The following is a 19,686-nucleotide window of genomic DNA, read 5'->3' as shown; positions in this document are numbered from 1 at the left end:
GAGTGGGGCGGGGGGCGCGGGCGGGGATTCCGGCGGCCGCCCAAGATGGCGGCGCGGCCGCGCAGCCTGAGGAGGAGCGCGGGGCGCGGGTAACCGGGGCGGGCGCGGGGCGGCCGCGATGATCGAGCTGGGCCGCGTCTCAGGCGCTCGCTGAAGGCGCAGCCCGCCCGGCCATGGCGCTGAGGGAGCTCAAAGTTTGCCTTCTGGGGGTAAGTGTGGGGCGGCGGAAGGGAGGGTGGGAGCGGGAGGGAGAGGCTCTGTCAGAGCCCGGAGAGCCTCCGCGGTGATGGTGGGGAGCCTCTGTCAGAGCCCGGAGAGGCTCCGGCCGCGGGGATCCGCTCCCTGGGCGGAGGGTGCCCCTCGTCCCATCCCTCTGAGGGGAGCGGGCCTTCCCCTCCTCCGGGGTGGTGTTTGCCAGCCCCCACTACCGGTCCTTTTTTCCCCGTGTTCTCCTTTTAAAAATGAGAGAGGAAGCACGAACATCCAGCGTGTGCTTCCCTCTTCCTCACGAGCTGTTCCGGGCTTGAAGCTCGCAAGGTAAATAGAAGCACCTGAAATCAAAGTGGTGGGAGAGAGGGAGGGGCCTGAACTTTTATTTTAAGGACATACGGATGCTTGGAAGCCTTGCAGGTAGGGGAAGAAGGAGTCGCGGTGCAAACTGAAGCAGAAGAATTCAAGGCTGTGAATTTAGTCTTGGTTTAGTCAGGGAGCCTCTCGTTGAGCAGGTGGAGGTGCCACCACCTGCATCGAAACCCTGTGTTGAACAGAGTCGGGCGAGAGTTTTCTGCTTCTAAATAGCTACATTGACCTTCAGAGGGGAAAATTATGTGTTTGTTTGCCCTTTGCGTTACGAAGGCATTTGGGGTAACTGCTGTTTGTGTCCACCCGACCTGAGAAGCCTTTTGTCACGTAAGAGGAGGAGAATAAGCACCCAGGAAAACTGGTCCTTGAACTCCCAGAGCCAGGAGCCACATCTGAATTTCTCTGTTTAAGGTTTGCTCTGCTTCATAAGACTGCAAACAATACAAAATATTGTATTTTAGAAGAACTGGGATAATATGTTTTTCCTCGAGAGGAAAACAGCTTGACAGGATGAACACAGTCATATGTACTGCACCCAAATTTACTGCAATATTCAGAAGATTCAAAAAAAACATATGAATAATGTACAACTTCATTTTCAGTGAAGCTCTTCCTCAGGGTTTTTTTTTCATTAAAACTTTAATAACTCAGGAGATGTAAAGCAAAAGGTTGGTCTTCGAATGTATTAATTAAATGACAATTTAAGATGCCCATCTTCTACTGAGAAGAGTTTACTGAGTTATTTCAGTTCTAGTTATGACTTCTATATATCTGTTTTTTTAACCATGGGATCAGTGGTGCGAAAACATACAGGACCCAGAATTTTCATGTTATGTTTCCTCTTCTACCATTTGTAGAGTTGCATTAGTAACATGTTTCAGGTGTGTCACAGAAGAAATTTCAAGTCTTTCATTAAGCAGGGTGGGACAGCATTAGTCAGAGGTTAAATGCATGTGTCACACTTGTATAATTCCATGTGCTCTATTGGTCCTCCATCCTGCCAAGCCATACTCAGTTGCTGTGTATTTTACTAATAATGGTCTTTCCCTGTTGCTGTTCAATTGCAAGTTGTGCATAACTTTGGAAAAGAAAAGTTTGAATAATAAATAATAAGTGTGAATGCAGATTTTTATAGTCCTTCATGAAAAGTTGTAGCAATTTCATTTAGAAAACTGTGATTTATCGCAGGCCTTTCCTTTTTCTACTAAATGAATATAGTACTTGAAGTATTTAATCATCTGATTTCTCTGAGATTCTCGGCAGGAATATATTATCACAATGTTCTGCAAGATCTGAGGACAAAATATCATCTGTTTATAGTAACTAATGTCACTTTCAACTGTTTCTGTTCTTTTTTTAGGACACTGGTGTGGGCAAATCAAGTATCGTGTGGAGGTTTGTAGAAGATAGCTTTGATCCCAACATCAACCCAACAATAGGGTAAGAAACCGAATAAAGCAGATGTGATTTATTCATGAATAAAGTGAAATTATCTGAGTAGATCACTTGAGGATTCTTCGTGTGTGGCAGCTAAATGTGGCAATAAACATGACTGCAGCCTTAATGAAGCTCCTGAGCTGCCTTAGGACACGTAGGAGTGTTCTCAGCACTCGTGAAGCTCACATGTTCATCTGTAAGATCTGGACCCATTTTTTATTGTTTGTCTAAGCTAACAGTGAATAAATTACACTGTAGATGCTTTTGCTAAAGGGACAACACTCTTTTCTTATGCGCTACCTCTAAATTTCAACTTCTGATTATTATGCAACTACACGGTTTTTAATTTATTTTTTTTAAATACTCAAGTACATTTACAAGTCTCCTAGGTTTTGAAGGTGGTTAACATACTAATTTAGGTTGTAGATCTCTCCAGGAATTAGTTCCAATGTTGCACATCCATGTGCAATGCACACACAATAGTAACTGGTGGAACTGTTTGTGCAGTTGGTCTCACAGGTGAGAAGGGTGTTATAAGTTGAGCCTCAGAGTAGCAACGTTACTGAGCTTGAATCTTCGAATGGGTAGAAGGAAGGGCAGTAGGAAGTAGCTGGACCTTTTTATTTCTTTTGCTGTCTTTCTTTTTGGTTTTCAAGTGTCTTATGGCCTGCTTTGATCAGAAGCAGTCCTTGGCTTAGGGGAGGACACACTTCACTTGATGCTCAGGAGTGTGTGGGGGTGTCGGTGCAACTTCCTGTCTCAGGTGTCACACGGGCTCACTGCAGCTCTGACCAGAAAAAATCCTGCTGATAAACATCAGCTGTGTCTCATCCTGTCCTAAAATATTGGGCTCCCCATGATCTCTCTCTTTCCCCTTACACCCCTAATGATATGGAATTGCCAGATGTTCTGTGGGAAGCTTTGGTTTAAATTTCCCTGTTAACAGCAGCAGCCTTTGGAATGAACTTCATCAAATCTTGTTGTCCTTCCTCCAGAGTCTGTTTTGATCTGGTGATTTGCTGACTGCTGTGTGGGTTGATTTTTTTTTTCCCTTTTATTCTCCTCCCTCCAATGTAGCACCTCTGTGTTTGAAGGCAGGAATCCAAAGAAATCCCTTGCATGTGTCTTCCCAGGGCAATGTCTGTCGCTGTGTAGAGAGTTCAGGTGCTGTTGGAAGGTGTTAGCCATTGTGGTGAGGAGGCTGGTGTGTACAAGAGAATTTTCCTTCACTGGTTTAATGACAGTACTGAGATTAGTACACTTGATTGAAGTGACAGACTCAAAATCTGTCTTCTACCAGTCTTAAAATCATTCCCTTGTCTGAGGACTTGGTATCTTGGTAGTTTGCTGTTGTGGTATAAATGAATCAAAATCTGCCCAAATGCAGGGGTTGTGTGAAGCTCCAATAAGATACACAGAACCAAAACTTTAAGCAGGTTAACTTTGAAATTTATTTTAGACCTTGCTTTTATTTCCTGTTTGAGACTAGTAGGTAGAAAGAAAAAACTAAGGATTAGAGAGGAGTTTTGAGCATCTTACAAAACTAAAGCTGAGAATGTTTTGACTTCATGGGATACATGTTTGAGTTCATGACGTGAGACACAATCTTGTTTCCTGTTCTGTTTTCATTCCTCTTGGAACTATCTGAGCAATCCCACTTTGTTGTTGTGAATGTTCATCACAAAGGTTCAAACATGAGCAGCTGTAGAAGCCCTGTCAGAATTCTGCGACTTTTGTCCTCTCAGGGTGTTGAGGACACATTTAACCAGTATCTCTCTCTAGGTACTGCAGAATATCTAGTCTTTCATTACAGCATCAAAAAAGAATTATGAGCATCAAACTGCTTTCAGGTACATTTTGTTCAGGTAGTTACAGAGCCTTCTTGGCTGGGAGAAGCAGCAAGGAAATCTAGTAACAAACCAGACATTATTCCTACTAAAAGTCATCAGGGATAACTCGTTTGGAGGCTTTTGTTGACCCAATGGGCAAAGAATTTCAAGCAACATTTAACCTCTGTTATCAGCTACCACTTGGGATGTTTAGTTGTGATGTGAATTACAGCAACACAGCTGTTCAGTTCATATTGACTGTACAGGGATATTTTGGAACCGAGTAAGATAAATTCAGTGAGAATCAATGATTTAGGAAACTGTTTCCATGTTGACCAGAGAATTCAGATTTGGTGCTTATTTTGCAGCAGTCTTAAGGACGTGGAAGTTTCTGCTGTGCTTTACAAGAGATACTCCTATCACTTTGTTTTCATTTACTCAGTGCAGAAATACATCAGCTAGTTAATGGTGTTGAAATGCATTGCAATTAGACCCTTCCTTTGCAGGGGTTCTGCAACCTTATATTTGGCTTCTTGAAAGACTAATCAACTTTGGAGACTGATGTACTATTTGGCAAACGAGCTGGGCTTAAGGAATGGGGAGAAAGTTACCTCCAAACAGTTGGAAGCATTGTGTAACTGCTCCCTTTCCCTTTTTTTTAAATGTAGATAGTTATTTGTCCTCCTATAGCATTGAAACATGTCCAAAGATTCCAGTTGTATTGAATACAAAAGTGTCAGGAACATCATTAAAATCTGTGCCCTGGTGGTACTTCAGATCCAAGATAAACTTGAGTCTTGGGCATTTAATGTTGTTGATCATGCTGAAAGGCTCCTGCTGACTCTGACTGTGCAGCAAGTACAGTTGGGGTGCTGGAAGAGGCTCCAGTACCTTCAGAATCCTGTCCAAAAGTGACAGGAAAGCAAGTTTGGAAGTCTGCAGTATTTTCAAGTGACAAGCATTAATCGTACAAAAGGTGTTCAGGATCACAACGTAGGGTCTCGTGCTTAAAATAACTATGTCACCTATAGTTCCAGTTCTACAAGGATTTGAATTCACTGTGTGGCTTTTCTAGTAAAAAATGTGCCTACAGGTAATAGATATAGCAAAGAACTCCCTCTTGTAAAAGATTAGTTCTCTGAATTTGTGTTCTTGTGGGAAATACACTGATTCATCTAAAGCAGATCAAGTAAAGCACAAAGTACTTTGCAATATTTTACTGCAAAAGATCTAGAATTTGATCGAGGGGAGAAGCAGCTGGAGAATAGGAGAGATTTTTTTTTTTGTCTTGTGGAAGTCCAAGAGCCTCTGCAAACTAAAGTGTATAATGACAGACAGGGTTTGGGAGCTGCACTGAGTGCAGACAACAAGCAGGTTACTCATTATTGATTTCTCTGTCCTCTTAACACCTACCAGGAGTGATACAAATCTCCCATACCAGTAGTGATACAAATCTCCCATATTTTATTCCCAAGTATGGACATACCAACATTTACCTGAGCGTTAGTACAGAGATAGAAAAAGCTGATACAAAGGGAAGGATTTGACCTCTTTCCCCCTGGAGGTTTCCAGTGTACACTGATTTACTGTGATGATTCCTTCATTTAGGGAGAATATTGTTAAAAGGCTGACCTTTCTGGGTTCTTTGGGTCATACATCCTGTGGTTTTATCAAAAGCTTGTTAATAACTAAAGCTTATAATTGGCATTCCTGTTGCGTTTTGTTAGTTGAATTTCAGGCTCAGAAAGGAAATTTCATCCTCATGAATTTCAGCGTTTTTTATCTGAAACTCTCTCAGTTTGTGTGGGTATGTGTGGGGAAGGCACTTTTATTGGAATGTAAACCTCTCTGAAAGCTCATGGTGGTAATGAATGTTCTAAGGATGTATACATAAACTATGGTGGTTTTTTTTCCAGAGCCTCATTTATGACCAAGACTGTACAGTATCAGAATGAGCTGCATAAATTCTTGATTTGGGATACAGCTGGACAGGAGCGGGTACGTAGAGTCAACACCTGTGGTGAAAGTTGTGGCCAGAGTTTGGGTTGCTTTTCAACTCTGCCCCTGCAATCACAATACTGATCAAATCTGATGGTGTTAGAAGCTGTGTCAAAGGAATCTGGTTTGTAATTTAAATTTCAGTTTGGTAGTTTGGGGTTTTGATCTTTGCAGTGTGCACAGTTCTGAGAGGAGGCAATAACAGCTCTCAAGAAAATGAGTAGTCAAATGAAAACCCAGTTAATTAATTTGCATGATTTTTACTTGGAATTTTAAAGGGCAACTTTGCTAGTGAACTTACTTGTTTATGGATTACTAGTAACAGTGGTAGAAATCACAACAGCTGTATTAGCTGTGCTTATTCTTGCAGTTTGTTGACTGCAAGTTAACTACTGGCAGGTGCCAATTACTCCTGATGAGTTTATTTAGGAGTGAGTTAACTGTAACAAAGGTTGGGTTATTATTTCAGGATAACAGCTGGCAAATGCAGCTTTACTATTTTTCAGGATTGGCTTGAGAAACAGAGCCCCAAAAAAACCCCCAACAAAACATCTCCCAAACAAACAACTCCTCAATAGGAACAAACAAACAAACACCTTGTAAAGGCTCTGTCATCCCTGTGCAGAGTCACTTTTGGATTCCTGGTGGAACTGCCTTGCCAGCTTTTTACCTTGATAACAGCCTTGGTGGCTAGAAAGTAACTCAAGGATATTTGTGTTGCATTTCAGTGCTGTAGATTTTGAATGACAATTCATTTCCTTCCAACAGCACCATATAAAGCAAACTTATGTTGTCAGGGATGTTTCCCAGGAATATGTCCAAGAGTATCCGTGTTATCAAAAATATCTCGAGTCCTTCCATTACTAGCAGTCAGTCAGCATTGGCTGTAAATAGTTTGTCTTAAGTGAACATCTTAGCCCCATTTGGGAATGTTGAGGCTGAAATGTGATATTCTGAGAGGTAGAGTCTGAATTTTTAGAGGTTGGTCCTCTTAACTGGAAAGCTTTGTAAACATGCCTGCCACAGCTTGGCAGGAAACATCCATTACATATCAGCAATCCCATCCTGTCCACTGTTTGCAAGGAACGGGAGGACACGGTGATTTGGATTCAGCTCACTGCAATCTGAGGAAGCATCTCTGTACATGACCAGCATGTTCCTGGTCTGTCTATTTTTAGACTGAGTGATACCTCTTTAATTTTCTTCTGTACGAGTTGAACGATATCTTTATTAAAATCAAAAAAAGGAAAGGTCTTACAGGGCTCTGACCCAAGAGCTGTGATAGCTGTGAAGCTCATGTTCCATTCCTGAGAGAACTTAACTGTGAGACCCCAATATAACCAAGGAATATAACCCCAATATAACCAGGGAATGTGAGCAAGGATGTTTACTTTGAAATGATGCAGTATCTTCACAGGTATTTCTTTGTCCAGAACAGGACAGCACTGTCACTCACTGCCAGTCATAAATGAGCTGCATACCCACCTTGCCCTGAAATCTGTACCAGAGTTTTCTGGTCATGCAACACATCTGACAAAGAATTATGGAAGGGATCTCCTCCGTGGTGATCTGGAATACCAGAAACATCCACACCATTCTTGGAACTAGGATGTCTCTGCTGAGCTGTGATGCGGAACGCACGGAATTCATAGGCCTGGCTTCTTGAGGAGCATTTGCTATTTCCCATTTCAAAAGCCCAGCAGCAACTAGTGCTACACTGCTCTGGGCACTCCCTTGTTCTCAGGGGTGGCTGATCAGAGATGGGAATGGGCACCAATTTACTTCCCACAGCTCATTGCCCTAAACACACACCTTATTTCTTCCCTCATTTCTTCTACACTGACTCAAACTGATAGGGGGTTATTTACAGCAATTAGGATTTTTGCCTTCTTAACAATTTTGAGTTTCTCTGGATAATTACATTATGTAGCCTTAACAATTCTGTCAGAACATGAATTGGAGGCTGGAGGGCAAGCTGAAGTCTTTGGAAATATTGCAAAAGGAAAATTCACTGTTTCTGGTAACATCTGTTTTGTTAATATATTTTATCTGCCGACTGCTCTTAAGGTGGAAAAAAGTATCTAAGTGTTAGCAGACAGGAAATGAGAGTAATACAAAATCAGCAAGTGAAAGTTGGTTTATTCCCAATGTAAATAGTCAAATAATCAAAAAGCCAGGTTGCAACCAGTCCAAGTGGTGGTTTACCAAATATGTTTCCCTTTACATTTTAGTGCTTAGGAGGGAGAGAGGGATTATGTCCCAACGTGAACTGAATGCCTGCCCATGTTTCCCTTTCTCACTATTAAATATTTTTATATTCTGAACTTTGTGTTCAAAATCCTATTTTCAAAACAGAATTTGAGAGCCAAATGTAAATGGTCTGGAATTCTGCTTTATAGCAAGATTTTTATGATTTATAATATTGCTCTCAGTTGAACTGCACTAAGCAAAAGGAAATTGATATTTTATTAGAACTGAATAAGCCTTTATGAAAAACTGTATCCAATTCATTATTTTTACCCTGAGTAATAAGATGCACAAAAGTTCTAAATGTGCTTATATGGGAGCAATATATGCAGTTCACTCTGTACTCTGATGGAGAGTTTTGGTTGCTAGATTAGTTGTCTTGGGGTTTTTTTAAGTTGGCAGAATATCACAGTGTTTATAAGAATGTTTCATTGATACTTTTGATGCAACTTGATCATGTGGTTTATGACTTTTTTCAGTCCTGGATTCATAACACTCTCTCAGGGCAAGGGTGCAGGCCTGGTTTGTACCCTGCAAATGGCCAACCATCCAAATAGACCTGCTGTAGATTTAATTCTGAAAATAACAAGAAAATTACTGCAGCCTTTTACTGCCTAGTGTTGTCCCTTAAAGCTCTACTTGCAGCAGGTCACACAGTTGTGGCCTTTTGCAGTTTTTAGTTTTAAACACGCTTCTAACTTTTGAGAGAAAAACTGTAGTGAAATCCTTAAAACCTTAAGTTAGATTATGAAAAAACCAGCATTTCTAGCATTTAAGAGTTCTGTGACTGATCCATGGGCTAGAGCTTGACACTAACTTCTGGACATTTCAGATCAGCATTAATATATATTAATTTTCTTGAAATTTTTGTCTTAGTCAAAATTGAACTTGCTTCTTGCTCTATTTTTCTCCTTGTTTGGTGTTTAAAGTTGAGCGTTGAGTTTGTGTATAATTGACAGTCTGTTAAGTGAGAGATTCTAATCTAGTCAAAATAAGAGTTTGTGTATAATTGACAGTCTGTCAGGTGAGAGATTCTAATCAAGTCAGAATAAACTCAGGTTTGACTTCCTGCTGTTTGCAGTAGGTGTGCTGCTGCTCCCCAAACCAGCTCCTGGCTGCCCTTTGGAGAACAATGCCTTCCTGGGCCTCGATGTGCTCTGCTGCACAGAGTCACTGTAATTGTAAAGAAAGGTTTTCCACTCATGTGACCTTTAAAGCCAGTTTTCAGCAGTGCTGGTGATGGTAATGAACTCCTGGAGGTCAGGGGAAGGTGATGTTCATGTTGTCTGCTCTCTCTTTTCAGTTCCGTGCTTTAGCCCCGATGTATTACAGAGGCTCAGCAGCAGCCATTATAGTGTATGACATCACAAAAGAGGTAAGAAATTTATCCTTATCCAGCATTACAATTTCTGGGGTTTTTTTCTATGTCATGGGCCAGTTCTGACTCATAATTCCTTCTGTCTTTTTTTTTTTTTTCCACATCAGGAAACATTCTCAACGTTAAAGAACTGGGTTAAAGAGCTTCGCCAGCACGGACCTCCCAACATTGTTGTAGCTATTGCAGGAAATAAGTGTGATCTCAATGATGTGAGGTAAATAACTGTTGTCAGGTTGGAGATTTTCCCTTAAGCCCATAGTGCTAAATGTTTTAGGATTTCAGAGCAGCTGAAAGCTACAGAACAATTTAAGCTGTTTTGCTCTAGCACTGTAGTTTCACAGGGGATTTGAGCTGTTTCTACTGTCAGAAGATGTGGTTAGGCTGCCCTTGGATGGTCTTGCCCACTTCCTCCCCAGTGCTGCTGTGAGTAGATGTGTGATTGGCAGTAAATGGGACTGTAAAATGGATCCAGATTAAAACTAACCCCTTAAAAAAAATAAAAAGAGAACCCATCCAAGTGTATTTATCTTTCTCACACCATGAACACTTGCTGGCATAACAGTGTGGGGATAGCAGGGTTAGGAATGAGCAGTTTACTGGGAGACAGGATTACCTTTTCTGGTGGCAGTGCCAAGTTACACAAACCTAAACTGCCTGTGAAACTATAGTGTAATAGAAGCTGTTTACCTCACTCTGTAAGAAGTGCCCCTGTCAGTCTGTAGCACCTCATTTTGTTAGGAAAAATATCAAGCCTGTTGGAAAGCATTGTGTAGGTTTTTCTGACTTGCTTGTTCAGGTGCCTTCCTTCCCTGCTCAAATATTGGGGTGGAATTGGCTGTGGCCAAAATAGTTGCAGGGAGCGGGAAAAGCTCTTGAGAAATTTTATGAACAGCCAAACTTTCAAGAAGGCATGTACTAAAAACAAAAGAAGGCTTTTTTTATTGATGTCCTGGTTTAATAAGCCAGAATTCAGAAAGAAGGTGTGTGTAAACTTCTTGGTTTTAGATTTCATTGGAAAAGGTACCATAGCTGGTGTCTCAAAGGAGACAGATGGTTCTGTGTTTAAAGAACCACTGCAAAGGGGGTTCTTAGAATAGTTTTACAAATTGTTAATATATAGCAGTCAGCTAGTGAGCTCTAGTAACTTCTGTTACAAGTAGCATGTCTCTTGAAGGACATACAGCTTAAAACTCCTTGGAACAGTATTCAGATTGACACTCATTTCTTGGTGCTTAGGTGGCAATCATGAATTATGTAAACATTATTATTCAAGCTAATGAGCAAGACTCCTTGTGCTTTAGTCAGAGGCAATATCTGAGTCACTGATCAGTGTGTGCTCTTGATATTCTGAAGTTTCTCATTACTGAAAGTAGCCTGTGTTTTGCAGAAATTGTATGTCAAGTGATAACAACATATAGTTCAGACCTCTCTCCACCTATTAGGGTTTGGTTTTTTCAAGTTGTTTAAGGAACTTTCTTCATTATCAACTTGCCTACTTTGGGGTGCAGAATAACTATTCCACTGCTGGGCTCTGTGGTTCTGTGCTCAGTATAAAGATGTTCCTCTTTATAGCTACATCTTCATGCAAAATAAATACTGCCCTAATGATTTGTGCAGTGTTGGGAGATACTTGGAGTTGTAAACAGTTGTAGGAAATGCTCTGGATCTTTGGAATTAATGCTTTAGGATCGTGTCAGCACATCTAAAGCTGGTGAGTGTGTAACACACCCCAGAACAATTGATTGCAGACCTGCACTGAGAGCACTCAAGACAAAACCTTTGCAGTGTTGTCAGATGGATTAAGGCCTTGCTTAGTTTAGGATTGTGCTCAAACCTCAAGGCAGGGAGACAGCACAGAGTAAAGAATGAGCATCACTTCAGCACTGTGATGCCAGACAGGTAAAATAGAAAATACCCTTTACAGGAGACACTTAAAAGCCTAATCTATCCCTTAAGGTTTTGAATAATGAGGGGGGTTTTGCACTCATGGTTTTTTCTTTGCTTTGTTTTTCCAGAGAAGTCATGGAAAAAGATGCTAAAGACTATGCAGATTCCATTCATGCAATATTTGTAGAGACAAGTGCGAAAAATGCAATAAACATTAATGAACTCTTTATAGAAATTAGTAAGTATTGAAACAGTTAATATACTTTCTTCTGCAACAAGTTCAAGTAGAAATTTGATTTCTTTATTACTTTTGTGCTATTGAGGTGTGAGTATACTGACTTAATTTTTCTGCAATCAGACATGAATACAAACTGCAAAATGAGCTGCGTGAATTTTTGGTCATCTAATGACCTCTAAATATTCCTTCTAGAGATCTTAAGCCTACTGTGATGCTGTTGGATAAATAGCAAGCAGGGCACTCATGTCAGAATTCAGTCTCATCTTACTATGTCTGTTACTGAATGTTTCAATTAGTACTTCCAAGGTCATGGAGGGGAAAAGAAATGGCATGAGGAAGATCCAGACTTTATACATGTGAGAAAAGGAATTAAGTTCTTGCTCTTAGTGTTTGTACTTGGTCTAAAAAAGTGCATTTTTAAAAACAGAAGAATTCATAAATGCCAAATTATTGCATGAGAAATAGCAACTATTGCATGTGGATTTTCCACAAGTATTTTTGTGGTATCTTGGGGTTTTTTTATATTAAATTGCAAATCTTTTCTGTCTCATTTGTGGTGGGGACAACAATGATACTTTTTATGTTTGTGAATAAAAAGCAGACAGTATTCCAAAGTGAATTCCATGCAATATTATTTGGGGGATATGTGGCAAGTAGCAACACCAATGTGCAGGTACATCAGCCTGCTTGTGAAAAGAGGGCTAACTACAGAAACATTAGACTTAGGAAAAAAAATAGGTCTTTCTAAACAGCTGAATATATTGAAGCTGATGTAAAAAGTATGTGCTGTAGATTGGCTTCCTGATTTACTGACTTAATAGCTGCTCTCTAAAATTGATCTTGAATAAATCACATGGGGAAAAAAAATCATAAATCCTGCTCAGAAAGGAATACTCAACCAGGAATAGTCCATTTGAAAGACTGATGAGATGACTAAAGCTGCTCTCTCCACAAGCACCTCGGTGCTAAGCCCGGTGCGGGTGATCTGTGGAAATATGGGTCAGGATGGGAGTTCTCAATGAAGGTATTCCAGATGGCCTTGCATCCTGCAGAGTATGTGCTCTGAGTGCTTTTACAGCTCAGCTGGCCAGGTCTAGATGAGCCTGAAGAGTAAACGCTGCTAAATTAGCTCTGAACTGCCTCTGCTCCTCCTTTGTGCAGACACGGTGGAGACTCCTGCTGCCATCCTGTTAGGCAGGAATGCCATCCCTAATGTCACACAGCTAATTGAAGGCGCATCTTTATACACAAAATATACATTGAGTGCTTAGAATTGGTTTCAAGTATAACATTTGCTATAAATTTCCTTTCCTGCCTCCTTGTAGGTCGCAGAATTCCATCGACCGACACCAACCCCCCGTCCAGCGGGAAGGGCTTCAAACTTCGGAGGCAGCCATCGGTGACGAAGCGCAGCTGCTGTTGACCGACCCCCTTAGAAAGTCAAACTTGTTCCTACAGTAGGTGGTCTTGGAAGTTCATAAGTTCACGTTGGGTTTGTATTCTCAGTCTTAGATCTTTATCTGCTGGTGTTCACACACCCAGGGTCCCCCCCAAAAAAAAGGGACCAGCTCATCCGACAGCCGCACGCTGGCAGACAGGACTGCAGCCGCGATGCCGTGTGGTGGCTCTTGCATTCAAAGGGAATCCGTCATCACTTTTTTTTGGCCTTGCCTGACAGGAAGGTGACTATATGGGTGGTAGAACTGAAACGTTTCATAGTTTTCTAATCAAGGTTTGAGGAGGTTTGGGGTTTTTTTTTTTTGTAAAAAGGGAAATGAGCACTTTTGTGGGACATCAGGGTGGGAGGAGTCTGGAAGTTAGATGTCATTTCTTCCTTTTCTTCAGTGAGCCTTATTTTAAATCTAAGTGTAGCTAATCCAAAGTGTGATGGGACAGTTGGTGTGAGATGGCTACAGAATAAGCAACTGAAGATAAATAGTAGGTAAATCAGTCCATCCAGTCCCCAAATCCCATTTGCACTTTTTATTTAAAGATGATATGCTCTGGGGGTGGGGACACAAGCAACAGATATTAAACCACAGACAATCTTTCTTTCATGCTGACTGTAATCACTTTAAGGCAAATTGATATGCTCATAGGCATCTTTTTGTTCTCAAAAGTTTTTTAATATTAAGATGTTGGTTGAAGGAAACCTACCTGTAGTTCTGACTAAATTAAGTGGTTACTGACTAAAAAGAGATGCTGTAAACAGATGCTGCCAGTGGTTCTGATAAGACCTACAGGTTTTTGGGGAAAGCTTTTAATTTCTTGGCATGTGTAAAGTGTTCATAGTATATTTATGAGACCAGTGTTTAAAGTATTATAAATTATGTAAAAAATAATGCAATCTTCTACACTCCTTCCATTCCACACCTATGGATAAACCCTTGGGGACTCTCCATCAGGTTTTTTTCCTGCATTTTAGGTATTGTCACTGTGAGTTCATCCAGAGGCAGATGAAATTCTTTCTCTTTCAATCACATTTGAAAGGGCCAATAGAGAATGCTGTCAGTGCAGCATGAGGACTGTCTGTTGAACAAGCTTTCATCTGGGGTGCACCCAGTCTTTCCTATTTTGGGCACAAAAATACAAATAGGAAGTAACCTTAAGACACGTGGTAACGTAGATCGTTACCACTTGGTTCCTGGGGTTTTTAATCTGTGAGGGGTTTTAGCAATTCAGTGTTTAGCTTATTCTGTATTGGTTTTAGTAGGCTTTCAATTAAACCATAGGTTGACCATACCTGTTTGTGCTATTTTATTTATTTTTACTTTTTGTTTCTTACCAGCACTAGTGAGAAACTTTTATACTTTTGAAGAAGAACAGCTTAATAGACTTGAGTATATACTAAAATATGCTGTTTAGCTTTAGTATCAAAATGAGGTCATGTTGATGATGCTTATTCTTTGTTTTTAATCTGGTTTTCTATCATCTCAAGTATTTTCTCTGAAGGAAATGTAAGAAAGTTTGTAAGAAATGAAAGGACTCGTAGTTCAGATTAGTTTGTATTCGTGACAATTCCCACAGAGCTGTTCTGGAGCAAAACAGGCAAACTGTTGCAGTGAGGTTTCTGAAAGGGTCAGGATGTTCTAATGAAATTTGGTGACTACATTTCTGTCATGCCTTTTGCTCACCCTGCCTGCACTGCCAATGATGCCTTCTTTGCCTCACGCCCAAAAAACACAACTTCCTTGCACACTTCCTATCCTTTTGCAGTTCTGATCCTGAATTACTGCAGTTAATGGAAACATGGAAATAGCCAATGTTTGAGATTGTCCAAACTACAAACCCTGGAGGGAGGCTGCTCTTTAACACCTGCCTGTTTAAACTGACAGACGGTTGATGTAAGTTCTGAGTCAAGAGAACTGTTTATTGATCCATTGGCCCCAGCTGGAAGCTGGAATAGTCTTCCCTGGATGAGATGCACATGTTGATTGCTTCATTTTTCTTGTAGAAGAATGGTTTCTTTTGTATTAATAATTTGTCAGGTCATCTGCTTTCATCTTGCACTAGGCTTGCTGGAATTGATTTTATTTTGTCCCAACATAGCTTCTCTATTTGGTGATACATTAGTATTTGAGTGTTTGGAGAGCTGATTATCAACTGTTCCAGCTAAATTTTTTAATAATTTTTTTCTGTGAAGAAGTTGTTAAAAAAGCTCAGGATTAAAGTTTTATTCCACCATATCTTTCTGCTTAATGAGTGGAGCTCATCAGAGAGACCAGACTTTCAGATGCTCTCAAAGGGAATTCCACAATCACAGAATGGGTCAGGTTGGAGGGGAGCACAGTGGGTCATCTGGTTCAACTTCCCTGCTCCAGCAGCATCTTCCCAGAGCACATGGCACAGCTTAATTCCTGCAAAACAGGTCTGGAATGGTAAAGTACCATGTATGTAAAAATGTAGCGAGGTGCGTGTCATAGCATTGATCCAGAGCATTTTTTAACTGATAGAATATGACTGTTTCAACTTCTAAACAACACCACTACCATTCTTTCACATGAAAGTTACAGATTTGAACAAAAATATAATTTGGTAAATATTTAGTTCTTAAGCTTTGGAGCAACTTGAATGTGCTCCCCAAGTTTTGGGAGGTGTCTTCATCCAACCCTGTAAATTACAACAGCCACTTGGCTGCCTTGCCAGGCTCCTGATCTGTGCTGTAGGTAATTTTGTAGGATATTTTATAACCATCCTGAAAACTGGCACAACTAAATGCCCAAGAAGGCAAAATCTGGAAACTTACATTTAATAACATGAACGTCTAGTAATCCTACTACTGAAAATTGTTACAGGTGCTTTGAAAAGCTCTAAGACAATTCTAACACTTTTTGCTGTTGCCAAGAAGGTAAAGACTTTGTTCTTAGGTCCATGTTGAAACAAAACAAATCACTGCTCTTCAGAACCCTGCTGACATCAGTGAGACCCTTCCTTTAAGTGCTGCAGGATCAGACAGTTAATGGTTTAGAAGGATGTTTTGTGCAGACTTGAGTCTTTGATGTGTTGCTTTACATTTAATGCCACTGGCCTGCTCAAGAAAGATTATTTATTTGCTTGGGAAAAGAGTAAGAGGAGAGGAGACAGTGCCTGCTTACTGATTTGGAAGTCTAATCCTTTAACCTGATTGAGGGAGAGCTACATTTGTGGTTAAAGCTTCATTTAACTATCAAGAAGTAATTCAGGGTGGATATCTTGGATGGTTTAAAAGTTGGCCTCAGCAAGACTTTTTTGTTAACGCTGTTAAGCTTAAATTATTCCTCAAAATAAGGTAATATTAGCTGGAAAAGGAAGCTGTAGCAGTGATGTTTGAATGACTTGCTTGTGGAACAGTCTTTAGTGTGTATTAAGGGTGTTGTAGTTTATTTGTGGTGTGCTATGTCAGCAATCTGCAAAGACTGTCTTGGGAATTGATGATGTACAGGACAGAAGCTGTCAGAGCAGTGGAGCCTCACCCTGAGTGAACCTCCCTCCCAGCAGCAATAGCTACAGACAAGCAGGGAAAAATCATCTCAAACATGAGGAGAGTCTGCATCACTCACTGACTTCAACTTCTATACTGCCTGCTCAGTTTCTAAAAAGGCTTCGTGTATCTCTTGTGAACACTTTCAACCTCTAGAAAAAAAGAGGCTTTTCTGTTCATGGACAAGAGAGCAGGACAAACTTTCTTAACTTTCCTAGCAGGAAGTCGTTTTACAGAGACCTGAGTTGGTTTATACCCCACGAGTCAGTTACTTGAAGCAGGAGAATTGTGTACTTGAAATTAAGCTTCTAAAAAAAATCTGCACAAAATTCTCTGAAGAAAACTGTTAATGTTTTATGTTCAGATCCCATCCCTAGTAATAGATGACTAGTAATGGTAGGTGACAGAAGATTTACAGAAATAAGATGTTGGTGTGAAATACCAATGTCAGATGGAAACACAGGTTCTAATATTAAAAAAGTCATGTTAGCTTTCCTTTGAGTCTTATGGCTCCAGCTTGTCAAAAGGAATGTGCTTGAAACTACATCTCTGTATATCCTACAAAATTCAGGTGCCAAAACATAATTCCCTAACATTATTGAGGCCTTCTGACACCAGTGTTTCTGAAACATCCCTTGTGATATTCTGGAGGTCTCAAAAGTCTGAATGCAAAGCATTTCTTGCTCAGCTACAGTCAAACATTCATGACTTGGAAAAAATCAAACAAACATTACCAGCCTTTGTCCATGAAGTGTCACAGATAACAAATCTTTTAAGGGATACAAGACTATCCTGAAATCCAAGAATACTGATGCTCTTAGCCTCTGACATGTCAAAATGATCCTAGGGTCAGCTTTTTCCTCCTTCCCCCTCCCATTTCACCCCACCCCTGAATTTTTAACATAGTGTTGTCAAGAGTGTACATGCCATAAACAGCTATTCAGAAATACTTTAAAGAGTTCTAATGGCTCAGAGTTATTTGGTGCTTTCTATTTTACATGGAAAATCAAGGCAGTAGGATGACTCTTCTCAGTTTAGAGTCAGGACTTCTTAGAAGAAACAATTTTGCTGTTCCTGTTACGTCATCCTGCAAGTTGATGTTCTTCAATTTTTGCTTAAACACTACTATAAATTTTATTCAAGGAGCTAATTACCTTTATAAAGGTGTTCTTTTAAGAAGGTTGGGGTTTCCTTTGCTTTGTTTCTATTGATGTTTTCACATAAGTATTATGGAACAAACCAACTGCTACTTCTTTTCCCAATGTTGAAGGGCACAGACCACTCCTCCTGTCATGCACTTCCCGGTGTGGGTGTGATACTCCATCCAGTTGTTGCACTTGGACATGCTGTAACTCTGACACCTTGGTAGATTCACTGCTACTGTCTTGCCTCACTTCTACTCATGTTACAATATGTATTTCCTATTAAATCCATTATGTTTTCTTGGCAATTTGTTCTTTGTTTCCTTGTGGGGTTTAGACAGGAATAGTTTTGGCGTGTGTCTTTTTTTGCCACAAAGGTTCTGGAAGTATCTGCTACAACAGCAAATATTTGTAAGCAAAGTAGAAATTCATTAGTACAGCTTTAGGAAACTGTTAATGCAGCTGAGAGCTGCACCACAACTGTATTTTACCACATAATGAAGGCTAAAAGCACATTCACCTGAAGGAGCAAATTATTGTAAGCCTCTAGTAACACAATGTAAACTCTTCTGTGTTTTAACTTCCTTTTTTGTACTTCCTCTTCCTGAATATTGTGTGTCCAGCAGTGACATTGTGACGGTGAATTAATTGATTTAAGGCACAGAAATGGATCACATTTCTGGAGCTGCAAGACACTTAAGACTTCCTGGCTATCTTCCCACTTTTACCCCCCACGCTGAATACAATGAATTTAAAAAAAAAAAAGAAGGTTTCTTCTCAACGAGAAACTTTGCATTTGTGTGTTCAGGACACAAAAATCCCCTGATATGCAGATAGCTCTTGCAGTGTAATAAATGTTTGCCTGTAAAATTAGGTGTGAAGGTTAACCTTGGTATCAGCAATTCTTGTCCCTCGTAAGAACATTCTGCCTTTTCAGTCTAGGATTGAGTTAACCTGTTACAAGGGTTGAAAGGTCTGTGCCTTCTTATTATATTCTCTCTTACTGAAACAAACTCAAGCCGCTCCAAGTTACAGAGCGTTTGCAGCACTGTAAACTGCACAAATCTCCAGCCATTGCTTCACTGCATGAAGTGTAGTCAGATTACTAGTGGTGAAATATTGTAGTGATGAAATTCCCAAGCTTATGAATGTTTTGAGACTTTTTTTAGTCTTCTCTTGGGCTGGTCCTGAGAGCGTGTACAGGTTTGTCTGTATTGTTGGTTTGTAGATGCTAATGAGGAAAACCAGGCTTTTGTTCTCTCCTTTTTGTTTGAATTGTTACACTCCCATATAGTGCATAGAATGCAAATAAAGAAATGTTGATTTGACATAATGTAAACAGCCTTTTCAGCCTAAGCATTCATAATAAACTTTTATAGTGTAATAACATGCTAAATCACTACCAGTCTGATGTATTGTGCAAAAAAAAAAAGAAAAGGTGTAAACATTTTATTAATAAAAAGCTTTGTTTATAAATGTGCTGGCTTTGTTTATAAATGCTTCCAAAATTCTCAACATCTTAAAAAATAGTCTCTATAGCAATAAGGTTATAGAAGAGGAATGTCAGTAATAGCTTTTAAAATAGCATTTACAAACTATTCAGATAGCTGTTTTCCAAAAGTACTGACTACTGGTCGTTCAGAGACTGGAGCTTTTCCCTGGTTTATGTATACACAGACAAAGGCAGGAGACGATCTTGTGCAAAGAAGGGATGGGGGGAAACAGCAGAGAGAATGCAGCTTTTGTGTAACACTTCCTTTCTTTGCAGCATCATGTCTGAGAAACTGCAGGCCACACACAGTCCTGTCAGCCAGGGCAAGGCCTGACAAATTCTGCCAGGGCCAAGTTATTTAATACATTGCTTTTTACCTTAGGCTGCATGAAATGTTAAATTCTCTGCTGCTTAGGCCAGGTTTCTGTCAATCAAAGCTGTAAAGTGCTTTTAATATCTGCGCAGTGTCATGGGGGCCTGTCGTGCTGGGAAGGGA

General features: G+C 40.2%; 1 protein-coding gene across 1 annotated transcript; it reads left to right on the top strand.

The window, feature by feature from the left end:
* Positions 1-29: 29 nt before the first annotated feature.
* On the top strand, positions 30-19,174 carry RAB22A (RAB22A, member RAS oncogene family). Its single transcript, XM_027697293.1, has 7 exons — positions 30-209; positions 1,943-2,022; positions 5,765-5,846; positions 9,397-9,468; positions 9,579-9,685; positions 11,487-11,596; positions 12,922-19,174. Exons 1-7 carry the CDS (start codon positions 174-176, stop codon positions 13,017-13,019), a joined length of 585 nt encoding a protein of 194 aa, XP_027553094.1. The 5' UTR covers positions 30-173; the 3' UTR covers positions 13,020-19,174.
* The last annotated feature ends 512 nt before the right edge of the window (positions 19,175-19,686 follow it).

Source organism: Neopelma chrysocephalum, unplaced genomic scaffold, assembly GCF_003984885.1.
Source record: "Neopelma chrysocephalum unplaced genomic scaffold, ASM398488v2 Primary Assembly neopelma1_119, whole genome shotgun sequence".
In the NCBI taxonomy this organism is placed as follows: domain Eukaryota; kingdom Metazoa; phylum Chordata; class Aves; order Passeriformes; family Pipridae; genus Neopelma; species Neopelma chrysocephalum.
Note: the sequence above shows the minus strand (reverse complement) of the source record. Positions and strands in the feature narration are given on the sequence as shown.